We start from the raw sequence: 13,098 nt of genomic DNA on the forward strand, positions 1-13,098 counted from the left end.
CCAGTTGCTGGCAGCTCGTCTCAGGCCGCTCCTGCCTGTGCTAAGTCCATGTGCTTCCCCCATACAATTCATTTTAAGCTGTAGTCCAGGGTACCATTTTCTCTGTGCTTTAATCTGTTCTTTTCTCCGTTGCTCGATAACACCTAGCAACCAAGTCTGCTTTGCCAAGTCGATCTTTTCATTTTCTAAATAAAATCACCTTTTTTAAGGCGATGGTTTGATTCTTGTGTCCTGGAAGGTAGCAGGAGTTCTGAGTGGTCGGCTACCAGAGGCTGCGGCTTGTTTTCTCCAAGCTCTCTTGTGGTAAAGGAGCTTGGGGGCCCACTTCTGGAAGAAGTCAGATGCCTCTTCCTGGGTCATTTGATGGTGGCAGCCTGTCTCCCCAGGCCAGGCAATCTGTGACCTTGGGGAGTTTATTTTTAAGCAGAGCCTACAGAGGCAGGGTATTAAGCTCTCCAGTGGGGCCGTCTCCTTCTGCACTCAGAGTGGCAGAGTGGGCACATCCTTGCCACACGTCCTTCCTTCCCAGTCACCTGCCTCTGATGCTGGCCTGTGCGGATGCCCCAGAGAAAGGAGCGAGATACCCCAGCACCGGACAGTTATGCCTTAGCCCAGGCAGTTAGTGGGTGGCTGATGCCTCCGCAGGGTTTTTACTCCCCCGTGGATCTCTGTCTAACTGCCAGGCTTCCTCAAAGTGCCCTGAGCCCCTGGCCTCAGTCCCAGCTACGTGAGGGCACTGTGGCTTCGGCCTCCCACCGACTGGGCTGACTCCTCACCAGGTGGGGAGACCTGGCAGGGCAAAGCCAAGATGGGCTCCCGCGTCCATGGAAACATTCCTCTTGTCCCCCACTAGGCAAACGCCCTGACACGCCCGCTGCGCCGTCTGGCAAGTCCGCGAACACCCTCTGCTCCCTGCTGGTTGTTCTGAGCCTGGCTCTGGGTGTCTCCCTCGTTGCAGTGACCGTCCTGTGTAAGTCGCCCCCGGCGCAGGATTTGACGCCATGTCCTTCTTCGAAAGACAAACCAATCGGCCGTAACGTTGGTGTGAGTGGAGGGGCTGAGGGGAGGGGCCCAGTTCTCTGCAGCGTCCCCTCGGGTGCGGGGTCCCCCCAGATCAGTCAATTCCTAGTGCTCTGCATACACCCACTCGCTGGGCAGGGGAGATTTGTGGGTGTCTGTGGCATGTTCCTGTAGATACTCAGGGCCAGGTTGGGCTGGTTTGCAGCCGGGGAGGGGTTTGCTGCGTGCGAGGGCCCGTGGTCAGGGGAGCACAGGGCTGCTCTCTTGGAGTGTGTCTGGGGCTGCAGTCACCACAAAGGGAATGGGGAGCCATGGGCAACTCATGGGGCACTGGTACTTGCGGGGCGGGGGCACTCAGGGAGTATTCCAGGGAACCCCCCTGCCCAATTCGGACATCAGCCTAAATGGCAGATGCTTCCCAGTTCTGGTGCATGAGTCGCACGAACAATAAAAATCTCATCTCGACTAACGAGCAAATCATCCGCCGCACTGCGAGAGTCTGTTCTCTTTCGCTGCGAGCGAAGCACCACTGACCCCAGGGCCATGTGATCCTAGATTTCCAGGGGCAGAAAAACCTACGAGATGTCAAAGAAGCTGCTCACAAAATCAGAGTCTCTCTGCAGCCCAACAGCACTGTGGACACCTCGAAGGAGCTGGCCGGTGAGTGGGGCCGGGTGTGCGCTTGCTGCCTTCTCGAGCATGGGGACTCCCCTGGGCCCATCACTGCGCCTCTGGGCACCTGGTGCTCTTTGATCATTTCTCCTCCCGGCGCCTTGGGAGAGAGAGATCCCATTACTCAGAGGGGAATGGAGGCACCGGGAGGGCACAGGGGTGTCTGCACTGCAAGGGGCAGCCTCACAGCCCATGCAGCGGGTGCGTGAGAGCTGCTGGAGCCGTACGGGCGCTGCGGTGTCGACCAGGCCGCAGGGACGGGAAAGGCAGGAGCAGAGCCAGCTCAGTGCCGCCCATCAGCTCGGAGCAGGGCTTGGAGCAGGGCCAGTTTGCATCTAACCACACGGCTCTTACCAGGAGCTTTGCACTCAGGCAGGTTCTGGGCCCTGCTTCGGTTTCTGTCGCTGGGAGCAGGCGTGACCTGAGTGTGATACAGCAGCCAGGGGATTCTGAGGGCTGCAGAGCGGGAGGCAGCCCCAGCCATGTGCAGAGAGATCACAGTCTGGTTCTGGAGCTGTCACTTCCCTGGGCTCTGGGCGTCTCTCAGGCTGTGTCCACACTGCAGAGCATTTCTGCAGAAAAACTTCTGCCCCTTCCAAGGAAAAAACATCAGAAGAGCAGATGCATTTTTTCAGCATCCCTGTAAACCTTGTTCTCTGAAGGAGAAGGGATGTTCTGAAAGAGGGCTTTTTCTGACATTTGCCCGCATATAGACAGGCCAAGTGCCAGAAAAGCCATTTTCGGAAGAATCTGCAATTTGTGTATCTGTTCCTGACTTTTCTTTGTGGTGTAGACATAACCTCACACAACCAGGGGCACTGCCTGGCTCCCACCTTGCCTGGAGATCAGACGCCCTCTGGCCCCAGCCAGCACTAGGCTGAGTAAATGTTAGTCACTCTGGTGCATGACAGCACAGCGCTGGTGGGCTTTTTCTGACATTTGCCCGCATATAGACAGGCCAAGTGCCAGAAAAGCCATTTTCGGAAGAATCTGCAATTTGTGTATCTGTTCCTGACTTTTCTTTGTGGTGTAGACATAACCTCACACAACCAGGGGCACTGCCTGGCTCCCACCTTGCCTGGAGATCAGACGCCCTCTGGCCCCAGCCAGCACTAGGCTGAGTAAATGTTAGTCACTCTGGTGCATGACAGCACAGCGCTGGTGTAATTTAACAGGGGTTCTGAGGACACCTCTGAGAGTGTCAAATCAGGCACAGTGCTGGGAACCAGGGTTACTTACAGCCCAAGACTGGGGTCGTCCTCTAGAAGGCACCAAACCAGCCACACAGAGCACCTCAGCAGCCAGCAAGAAGCCTCACAAGCAATCCCCTGAGACACCCCAGTGTTCCCTGCGCCCCACCCAGCCCCACCTCACACAGGGGAGAAGTTATAACCCTTCTTCCCATCTCCACAACCTTACAAGATGAGAGGTTATGAAAGCCAATCTCACCAACTCTGAACAGATTCTCCCAGCCCCAAGGACCGGCCACAGTCCCAAGTCAATTACCTCAGATCTTACCCAAACGAGCACTCTGTGCCAATCCTTTAGGGTCTAAAATCTAAAGATTTACAGAAAGAAAGAAAGAAAGAAAGAAAAGGTTCAAAGGTTGTGAGTAGGATTGTGAAAGAAAGCACATTACACACATGAGTCCTCAAGTTCTTGATTCAGGCTGTTCGCAGAGGTGCAATAGACTGCTATCTTAAACGTCTCTGGAGTACCTCCTAGAATCATAGAATCGTAGGGCTGGCAGAGACCTCGGGAGTCATCGATTCCAGCCCCCCACCCAAAGCAGGACCAACCCAACTCAATCATCCCAGCCAGGGCTTTATCAAGCTGGGTCTTAAAACACGTCCCCTTTGTAATCCATCCCAGGGCTTCACCACCCTCCCAGGGAAATGTTTTTTTCTAATATCCAACCTAGACCTCCCCCACTGCAACTTGAGACCATTGTTCCTTGTTCTGCCACCGCAGAGAACAGCCTCTCGCCATCCTCTTTGGAACCCCCCTGCAGGGAGTTGAAGGTTAGGACGGGTCAACAGATCCTACGGGCCCTCTCTCCATAGCAGGGATGCTTCTGAAGTCAAGAGCAGATTGAAGACAAAAATGGAGGAACCCTCAGGATTCTTTTCTAACTTTGCCCGTGCAGAAAGAAATCCATTGTCCTCCAGTGCAATGACACCTCCCAAAATGGAGCTGATCACATGATCACCAGGTCCTTTTTAGGCAAGGGGAAATGGGGTACCGGCTGGTCTTCCAGTTTGCAGCATAATTGCTCTGGTGTTTATTGGTGACACTTACTAAACATTGTCCATGAAGCATCGCTAATGCCTGGGTCGCCACCCCTCACAGTAGGTGGGTGATGGCTGCTGCTGCCTCCCGGACACCAAACATTCAACATACAAGTACTGAGGCCACAGTCACAGCTTCACAGATCAGACTCAGACCTGTATGTGAGCAGCATAAACAGAACCAGCAACACAGAACCTTCCCGTAGACACCTCACACAGCCCACCGTGCACAGAGCGTGGGGAGCACACAGCAGTGGGTGAAACAGTGATCGGCACTTTCCTATTGAAATCCAGTAATGTCACAACCTGGCCCAACGAGGCCGGCAGGGGCTGCCCTAGAACACGTCCTACCAATCCCGTGTTCTTGCTCCCAGTGCTGCAGCTCATGGGCGAAGTGCAAGCAGGAGTCCGGATGCTGAGAGCCGAGCTGGGAAATGTCAGTGCGGAGAACAGAGAACTCCAGACCTGTCTGGATAGCATCACTGCAGCACTGCAAGCAGCGCAGGATTCCTTCAGTAAGTCTGAGCCGCAGTGCTGACCGGCCCCAATTCCTGTCAGTACAGGGGTAAACGAGAGTTTCAGGCTTTCGCCAACACCAAATTCCCCTGCATTAGGAACCACCTGCAGCTACGCATGTGCCAACCCCGCGGAGAACCGTGTGGAGTTCAGTTACACCCTAGGCCTTGTTAGCCTAATGGAAGCCCCAGATACCAGCTCTTGCTGGATGCTTTAGGCCAGTCCAGGCAGAGGCAGAGAGAAATCGGCCTTTCAGTGCCTGGGGGGTTACGCTCACAATTGTCCCTGGGCCAGCGCCAACCTACAGGCTGTGGGGGGAACCCGATGGGCAATAGACCTGAGACCTTCATCACTGACCACTAATGGTCCCTGAGCACTGTTCCCCCCAGGCTAGCTCAACTAAGCAGTGAGTCTTCCCATTCCAAATAAAGCTGTGCTGCTCTGCACTGGGACCAGCCCATGCTCCAGCCCAGACACAGCTGCATTTCCGTGCTGGGGGAGGGACCCTGGGCTGGCTGCTCTCTGCAGTGTCTCTGGGATCCTTCCTACGGCCACCGACATGATTCACTGAGTGGCTGGAGAATCAGGCTCCAATGCTCCCTGGGCCTGGGCATCCGAGGGGCAGGGGAAATGCAGCAGGAGAAGCCCTGAGCTCCCTGCGGGTGTCCCTGTGACTAGCCCAGATGTCTGACCCTAGTCTCTGCTCCCAGGGGTCCTCTCGACAAAACTCTCCGCAGGCTGGAGGGGTCACGGTGGGAACCTCTATTACTTCTCCCAAGAAGAGAAGTCGTGGTTCGAAGCCCAGCAGTTCTGTGTGTCTCAGGGCTCACACCTGACCTCCGTCTTGTCGCCAGGGGAGCAGGTGAGTGCAGGACCCTCCTGGGGCTCAGACCGTGGGCCAGGGCCTGGTTTAATGCCAGGAGCAGGTGGCAGGATGCTGCAAACCTGGGACATGCCTTGTGGCAAACTCTGGGTGAGGATGCCCAACCCCAGAACCTGAGGCAGTGATCTACCCTCAGTTGAGAAGCAGAGATGGGCAGAGGCAAGGAGCCAGGCCTGGACACCCCAGAGTTTGGGAGGAAGGGGCAGATTTGGGGTCTGGCTCGTTTCTTTGGGTCAGGTTGCCATGGTTACCCCATGCAGCTACACAGTCTCAGACCCAGAGACACTCCAGGACTCCCTCACTGTCTCTCAGCTAGTGTGACAGACCGGGCTGGGGCTGGGCACAGCTGAGGGCGTCCGCTCAGGGCGAATTGCTCACACTCGGGGCTCCTTACAGCCCCCAGACTGGTGACCTCTCCAAACAGGCCACAAACCAGTCCCACAGAGCGCTTCAGCTGCCTGCCTGAAGCCTCACGAGCAAAACCCCTCCGACACCCCAGAAATATCCGTTCCCCAGAAGGCCCCGGGCCTCGTACACAGGTGGGGGGTCCTAGCACCCAATCCCACCTAACCCGAACAGATTCTGTCTGGTTCCAAGAAACCAGCCACAGATGCCTGGTCAATTTACCCTCTGGACCTTACCCACAAATCACGCTGAGCCAGTTCTTTGGCATCTAACAACTAAAAGTTTATTGCTACAAGAAAGAAAAGCAGGAGAGTGCGGTAGTTAAAGGATAGTACATTACATGCATCGAATCTCCCAGTTCTCAATGCAGGCTCTAGCAGAGATGTTACAGCTGTTGGCTTAAAAGTCCTTGTTGCACATCCTAAGTTAGGATGGGTCCACAGTTCTTTCCGGCTCTTCGATCCCTGCACTACTGCCTCTGGGATGAAGGGCTGAGCTGAGTCCAAAATGGAGACGGCCACAAGGCAAATTTATACCTCCTTCCTGGTCTCTTCTTGGCTGCAGCAGGTCACCTGGCCAGCGGCCTATCCCTGTGTCCCCTGCTGGCAGCCCTCAGGTGTCATTCCTCATTCCCGAGGTGTGTCCTTGGCCCATTGAGTGCTATTGGCCCACAGAGCCTCGCTAATTAGCGTGTCCATAGGCCGAGCTCTGCCCATTGTTCAACGACACACAGAGAAATATTTAATACTCGCACAAAGAACATACTTAGAACTTCCCACGCAGACATTACACATTTACATGAATATCATATATGAAATTAGCTGACAGTAAGCTTCTATTTGACATCTCACATGGCCCCCTATATACGACTTTTGGGACCAGCTACCCTTCCACATCCCCCATGGGTGCAGCAGTGATCTGGCTGCCTCACTCAAATTCAGTAATGTGACAGCTAGTCACTATGTCTATCGCTGCCCGGTGCCCTGCTCACAACCCCAGACGCCCGCTCCCCTCCCCAGTCTGTTCAGCCCTGGCAGCTGCGCCTGCCCCTGCAGCCTGTCTTGGGTGGCCTGACCATGCTGGGATCTGTGTTGGGCAGGAGTTCTTCTCCAAGGAGACCCAGGAAAAACCCCACTGGATTGGACTCACCGACCAGAGCACTGAAGGCCGCTGGCGCTGGGTGGACGGCTCAGAATACAGAGCAGACGCCAGCAGGGGGTGAGTAACATGGAGACTGATCCCGTGTTAATGTCTCGTCACAAGCTCTTTCAGCAGCGTCTGCTCAGCCCCTTGAGTCCGTGCAGCCCCCAGCGCAGGGGGCCCGATCCTGAGGGAGGCTTCTGGGCGTTGCCCCAACAAAAATTCAGCCTCCCAGGAATTCCTACACACGCCCCTTTGCTCAGAGCGGCGCCCAGACACGCACCGTGTGCCCCGTGCCAGTGAGACCGAGGCCAGAGCCTTCCTGGGGACTCGCCATTGACCTGAATGAACCACCTGGATTTACACCAGCTGTGGGGCTGGCTCCGAGCCAACTCCACCCAGCCAGCTTGGCCTGCAGTGAGCGGCCAGGTCCAGCGCTCTCCCTGGGCTGCACGGTGCTCCAGCACCCAGGCTGTGGGGGGCAGGCTGCAGGGGCTGGGGCATGAATGGAGCCAGCTGGAGCCGGTGCACTGAGCGCAGAGGCTGGGGCTGAGGCCCATGACCAGGGCAGGGAGAAGCCAATGACGGGCAGGGCCGGGTCTGGGCACAGCTGAGGGCATCTGCTCAGGGCGAATTGCTCAAATTCAGGGCTCTCTCTAGCCCCCAGACTGGAGACCTTCCCAAACAGGCCACACACCAGTCCCACAGAGCACTTCAGCTGCCTGCCTGAAGCCTCATGAGCAAAACCCCTCTGGCACCCCAGCAATATCCATGCCCCAGATGGCCCCGGGCCTCATACACAGGTGAGGGGTCTTAGAACCCAATCTCACCTACCCCGAACAAGTTCTGTCCGGTTCCAAGAAACCAGCCACAGATCCCTGGTCAATTTACCCTCCGGACCTTACCCACAAATCACGCTGGGCCAATCCTGTAGAATCTAGAATTTAAAGGTTTATTACTACAAGAAAGAAAAGCATGAGAGTAAGGTTGTTAAAGTATCGTACATTACATGCATCGAATCTCCCAGTTCTTGATGCAGGCTCTAGCAGAGATGTCATAGCTGCTGGCTTAAAAGTCCTTGGTGCACATCCCATACCAGGATGGGTCCACAGGTCTTTCCGGCTCGTGAATTCCTGGGAAGCTGCATCTGGGGTCAGGAGCAGATCTGGAGATCAAGATGGAGTTGGCTACATGGCCTATTTATACCTTCTTCCTGGCTTCTCCCAAGCTGGAGACATTCACATAGTCTCTGACCAGGCACCTAGAATCATTCATAGGTGTGTCCCGGGTACTTAAGAGACCTATTGTCCCTGGAGCCTTGCTAATTAGCATGTCCGTAGGCCGAGCCCATTGCTCAACCACATACAGAGAAACTTCCAGTCTCCATAGAATCATAGAACACTAGGACTGGAAGGGACCTCGAGAGTCATCGAGTCCAGTCTCCTGCCCCCATGGCAGGACCAAATACTGTCTAGACCATCCCTGATAGACATTTATCTAACCTGCTCTTAAATATCTCCAGAGATGGGGATTCCACAACCTCCCTGGGCAATTTATTCCAGTGTTTGACCACCCTGACAGTTAGGAACTTTTTCCTAATGTCCAACCTAAACCTCCCTTGCCGCAGTTTAAGCCCATTGCTTCTTGTCCGGTCCTCAGAGGCCAAGATGAACAAGTTTTCTCCCTCCTCCTTATGACACCCTTTTAGATATCTGACTTCTTGTGTCTTGCTCACAACACGCCTGTTAATGCAGCCCAGAATCATGTTTGCTTTCTTTGCAACAGCATCACACTGCTGACTCAGATTCAACTTGTGGTCCACTATAACCCCTAGATTCCTCTGTACCATACAGAGTACAGATTCCTAACTCCCCACACAGACATTATACAGATCTATGAAGAGCGCATACAGAACCAGTAGAAAGTAAGCGTTTGTTTGACACCTCACATAGCCCCCTTTTTACCGACTTTTGAGGCAAACACTTCCCCCATGGGTGCAACAGTGACCCCGCTGCTCCCCTCAAAATCCAATAACATGACACCGCTGCCCTCTCTTTCCATCACTTTGCTGAGTCATTTCTGGGGGTCTCGGTCCCCTGCTAACTACAGAGTCCGTGCAGCAGAACCGAGGTCAGAACGTGGCCGGGGTTCTCCTGAGACAGTAACACTCTGCTCTGCAGGTTCTGGTTGCCCGGTGAGCCTAACAACAGTGGAGGCAGAGAAGACTGTGCTCACTTCCACACACAGAAACCGACTTTGTGGAATGACGCCCCTTGCACTTTCCGTATGCGGTGGATTTGTAAGCAGGCCCATGGACAGGAGGTGATGCGCAATATCCCCTGCTGAAGATATGGGGGGCACAGATGAGCTCCCTCTTCCCCCAGACTCCAGGAGCCAAAGTTTTTCGGGAGCGGAGGCAAAGGGCAGATAATTAATGAACTGGAATTCTTGGATTTATCTCTGAGGTCTCTGCAGCATTATGCAAATATATGTAATATGATCTCATCTGGGTCCTCTAGCAAGCAGGAGCAAAGCCTCGTGACTTGGCTGTTTGTTTGTGAGCGCTGACAGCACCGCACCATCCTCCCTGATGCTGCCCCGGCCACACACAGAGCAAAGACATCGTCCTCCTCCTTCTCTCTTCTCTTCTTTTTCACGCATGGTTTGTTTGGGGTGGAACTTAGGGCTGTGGGGTGGGGTGACCCTGGATGTTGAGTCCAGTGGAGAAGGGGGGCTATTTTGTTTCATCTCATTATTTTCCATATGCTTTGCCGTTCTTTCTGGCTGTAGCAGAGACACTGGTCCCCTGCTGCCCAGCATGAATGGGTCTCTAATTTGTATGTTTCCAGGTCTGTCAGTAAATAAACTACTTGGACCATGGAGTTACTACTTCCAAATCATTCAATAAATAATAATTTGCTGCCTTCCACTAGAATTTCTATTTTGTTTTTGCACCTTGAAAATCAGATGCAGAAAGATGTAGAAATACATATATATTCTCTAAATATAGAAATCTCTATATAGATAGAACCCTCCATTTTACTCTACAGCTGGAATCCCAGAGTGTTTGGCTTGTGGGGAACAAGAGGAATATTTCCATGGAAACTGAAGCCTCTCTGGGCTCCGCTCTGCCAAATCTCCCCTCCTCTTCCGACATTTTTTGCGGAAGCGCAGACACGCTTTTTCAGAAGCCCTGTCTTCCTTGTGCCACGAGGAAGAAGGGCTCTTCCAAAAGAGGAGGTTTTTCCAAAATTTGGCCCAGTGTAGACAGGCCAAATTTCAGAAAAGCCTCCTCTGACAAAACTATCGAGAAAAGGTATGCAAATGGTGGAGTGCGTTTGCGTACCTTTGACCGAAAAAAGCAGCAGTGTAGACCTGGCCCGAGGCCAGGTGCTCAGGACACTGAGGAAGTGTTGCAGCCAGACTGAGATCCACGAGGGATTAAAACCGCTTGGGTACATCGCCAACCATTATTGGGTTTCTTGCACCTTTCTCTGAAGCGTGTAGAAGAGGCCAGCATCAGAGGCAGGTACCTGGGCTACGTGGACCATGGGTCAGCTCTGGTGAGCCAATTACTGTAAATCTGAGAGGGCAGAACCACTGGAGAGGAACTGAGAACTGACCTCAAGGTTCCTCCTAATCTGAGTCAGCTCTTGGAAAGTTCCCTTACGTGGTTGTTTTGTTTGGGTTAGCTGCTGGAGTTCAGGTTTCAGTGTGAGATGGGGGTGCAGCTAGCATACTTCTCCCAGGAGGAAGAAGAGATGTGACAGACCGGGCCAGGTCTGGACACCGCTGAGGGTGTCTACTCAGGGTTAATTATTCAAATCCAGGGCTCCTTACAATCCCTGACTGGAGACCTTTCCGAAATAGGCCACAAACCAGTCACACCGAGCTTCAGCTGCCAATCCAGCCAGCAGGAAGCCTCGTGAGTAAAACCCCTCAGACACTCCAGCTCTCTCTATGCCACAATCAGCCCCAGGCCTAACACACAGGTGAGGGGCTTTAGAACCCAATCTAACCTTCCCCGAACAGGTTCTCCCAGTCCCAAAAGACCAGCCACGGTCCCCAGTCAATTTCCACTTTAGAGCTTACCCACAAGATCACCCCGAGCCAATCCTTTAGCATCTAAAAATCTAAAGGTTTATTAATAAAAGAAAGAAAAGGTGGAGAGTAGGTTGTTAAGGAGAATACATTGCATGCACCAATCACCAAGTTCTGGATGCAAGCTCTCAGCAGAGATGTTGCAAACTGCTGGCTTAGAAGTGTTAGGTATGGCACCCCAGCAATATCCGTGCCCTAGATGGCCCCAGGCCTCATATACAGGTGGGGGGAGGGGAGGTCTTAGAACCCAATCCCACCTACTCCAAACAAGTTCTGTCCAGTTCCAAGAAACCAGCATCTGGCTAGCTCAGCTGGTTAGAGGATGGTGCTGATAAAGCCAAGGTCAGTGGTTCAAGCCTCATGTTTGCCAGTAGGGGAGCATCAGCTGGTGGCTTGTCTGCCTTCTTACTGACTGCTAGGTGCAAAGAGGCAAAGGAATAGATTTGAGAAGCTAGCAGGGAGTCAGGAAAATATCCTACACAGAGGAAGCTGCATCAGCTGTCTTCCTGTTCTTCCTCCTCAAGCCTGCACTGCCCAACACGCTTCAGGCTTTGTCTAAGCTGCAGGCTTCTTTCAGAAGAAGGTTTTCCAGAAGAGATCTTTCAGAACACTTCCGAAAGAGCGTGTCCGCGCATCAAAAAAGCGAGCTGCTTTTTCGAAAGAAAGCATCCACACCGAATGGACGCTATCTCACATGTAAGCTGTGATTGCTCTGTGTGGAGTGGCCACCAGGGTACCTGGGCTTTTTCCTCCTTCCTCTTCTTCCGAACGAACCCCTTCGTCCACGTCTACAAGGCTTCTTCCTCGTAGAACACGGATTACCATTGTTGGACAAACCCCTCTGTTCTTTCAATTTTCTTTTGAAAGAACACGATAGCAGTGTGGACGTAACTCAAGTTTCTTCAGAAAAACCTCTGTAGTGTAGAAGAGGCGGCAGCCACACTCATCCAAGAGGCACCAGCCCCCCACATCAGAGTCCCTGCCTTTTTCTTTTTCTTGCGGCCTCTATGTATCCCTGCAGAGTATGCAGAGAAGACCCAGGTGTGACTTGTTAGACCACAGAAATCCCCTTGGGGTTGTTCCCCAGGGGGTTGATCATGCCACTGAGTCCTGACTTCCTGTTCTCTGTAGCCCCCCACCCCTCTGTCCCGCTCGGCCAGAAGCTTTGGTCTTCCCCAGTGAAGGCGGATGGAAAACGCAGATGCTAATCCTGTTCAGCTCCGGGGTCGGGGTGGGGCCTCGGATCTAAAGGCTCAGCACCAAAACGCCAACCCCGAAACGGAACCGAGTCCTTCTCTGCTTGACTGGCATACCCTCTTATCCAATCCGCTTTGTGCAGAGAGAGGGGGAAAGGCCATTTCTCACACACCACCTCCGCAAGAGAGCAGCCTACCCATGAGCCCAATGGAGCAGGCTGGAGAACACGAGGATCTTTCACGTGGCAAGCTGGCCATCTCTGGGGACCGCAGGTACCAAGCTCACTTTTTTTGCATGCTGTGTGAGCACTCGCCCTCTTGAGGACTTTCCTGCAGCCTGGAGTGTGGGCCTGTGTCACGTTACTGGATTTTAAAAGGGAGAAGCCAGATCGCTGGTGCACCCATGGGGGGGTGGGTTGCCCCAAAGTATGTACAAAGGGGGCCATGTGAGGTGTCACATGAAAGCGTCTGTTCTACTGCTTCTGTATGTGCCATTCAGGTCCTTGTAGAATATCTGTATGTGAAGTTATAAATACGTACTTTGTGCCTCTGCTGCAAGAGTCTCTGTCTTAGACAGAGCAACGGGAAGGAACGTCCAATCAGTGACTGTGCTAATTAGCAAGGCTCCAGGAACCCGTCTGAGGTAGGTGAGATTGGGTACTAGAACCCCTCACCCGTGTGTTGGGCCCGGGGCTGATTGTGGCTCAGGGAGAGCTGGGGTGTCTGAAGGGTTTTGCTCGTGAGGTTTCCTGCTGGCCGGATTGGCAGCTGGAGTGCTCAGTGTGACTGGTCTGTGGCCTGTTTGGGAAAGGTCTCCAGTCGAGTGCTGTAAGGAGCCCTGGTTTTCAGCAATTTGCCCTGAGCCAACGCCCTCAGT

At 53.6% G+C, this 13,098-nt stretch overlaps 1 protein-coding gene across 2 annotated transcripts in view; it reads left to right on the forward strand.

Moving 5' to 3' along the window:
• The window catches only part of LOC106731420 (C-type lectin domain family 4 member K-like), a 42,487-nt gene extending 32,636 nt beyond the window's left edge, over positions 1–9,851 (forward strand). For both annotated transcript variants that reach the window (XM_075931100.1, XM_075931101.1), the window contains 6 exons: positions 854–970; positions 1,576–1,680; positions 4,355–4,495; positions 5,207–5,358; positions 6,884–7,002; positions 9,105–9,851. In XM_075931100.1, the coding sequence (XP_075787215.1) occupies positions 854–970; positions 1,576–1,680; positions 4,355–4,495; positions 5,207–5,358; positions 6,884–7,002; positions 9,105–9,270 (800 nt within the window). In that variant the 3' untranslated portion in view covers positions 9,271–9,851. The remainder of the gene's footprint in view (positions 1–853; positions 971–1,575; positions 1,681–4,354; positions 4,496–5,206; positions 5,359–6,883; positions 7,003–9,104) is intronic.
• The last annotated feature ends 3,247 nt before the right edge of the window (positions 9,852–13,098 follow it).

Source organism: Pelodiscus sinensis, chromosome 5 (genome assembly GCF_049634645.1).
Source record: "Pelodiscus sinensis isolate JC-2024 chromosome 5, ASM4963464v1, whole genome shotgun sequence".
Lineage (NCBI taxonomy): Eukaryota > Metazoa > Chordata > Testudines > Trionychidae > Pelodiscus > Pelodiscus sinensis.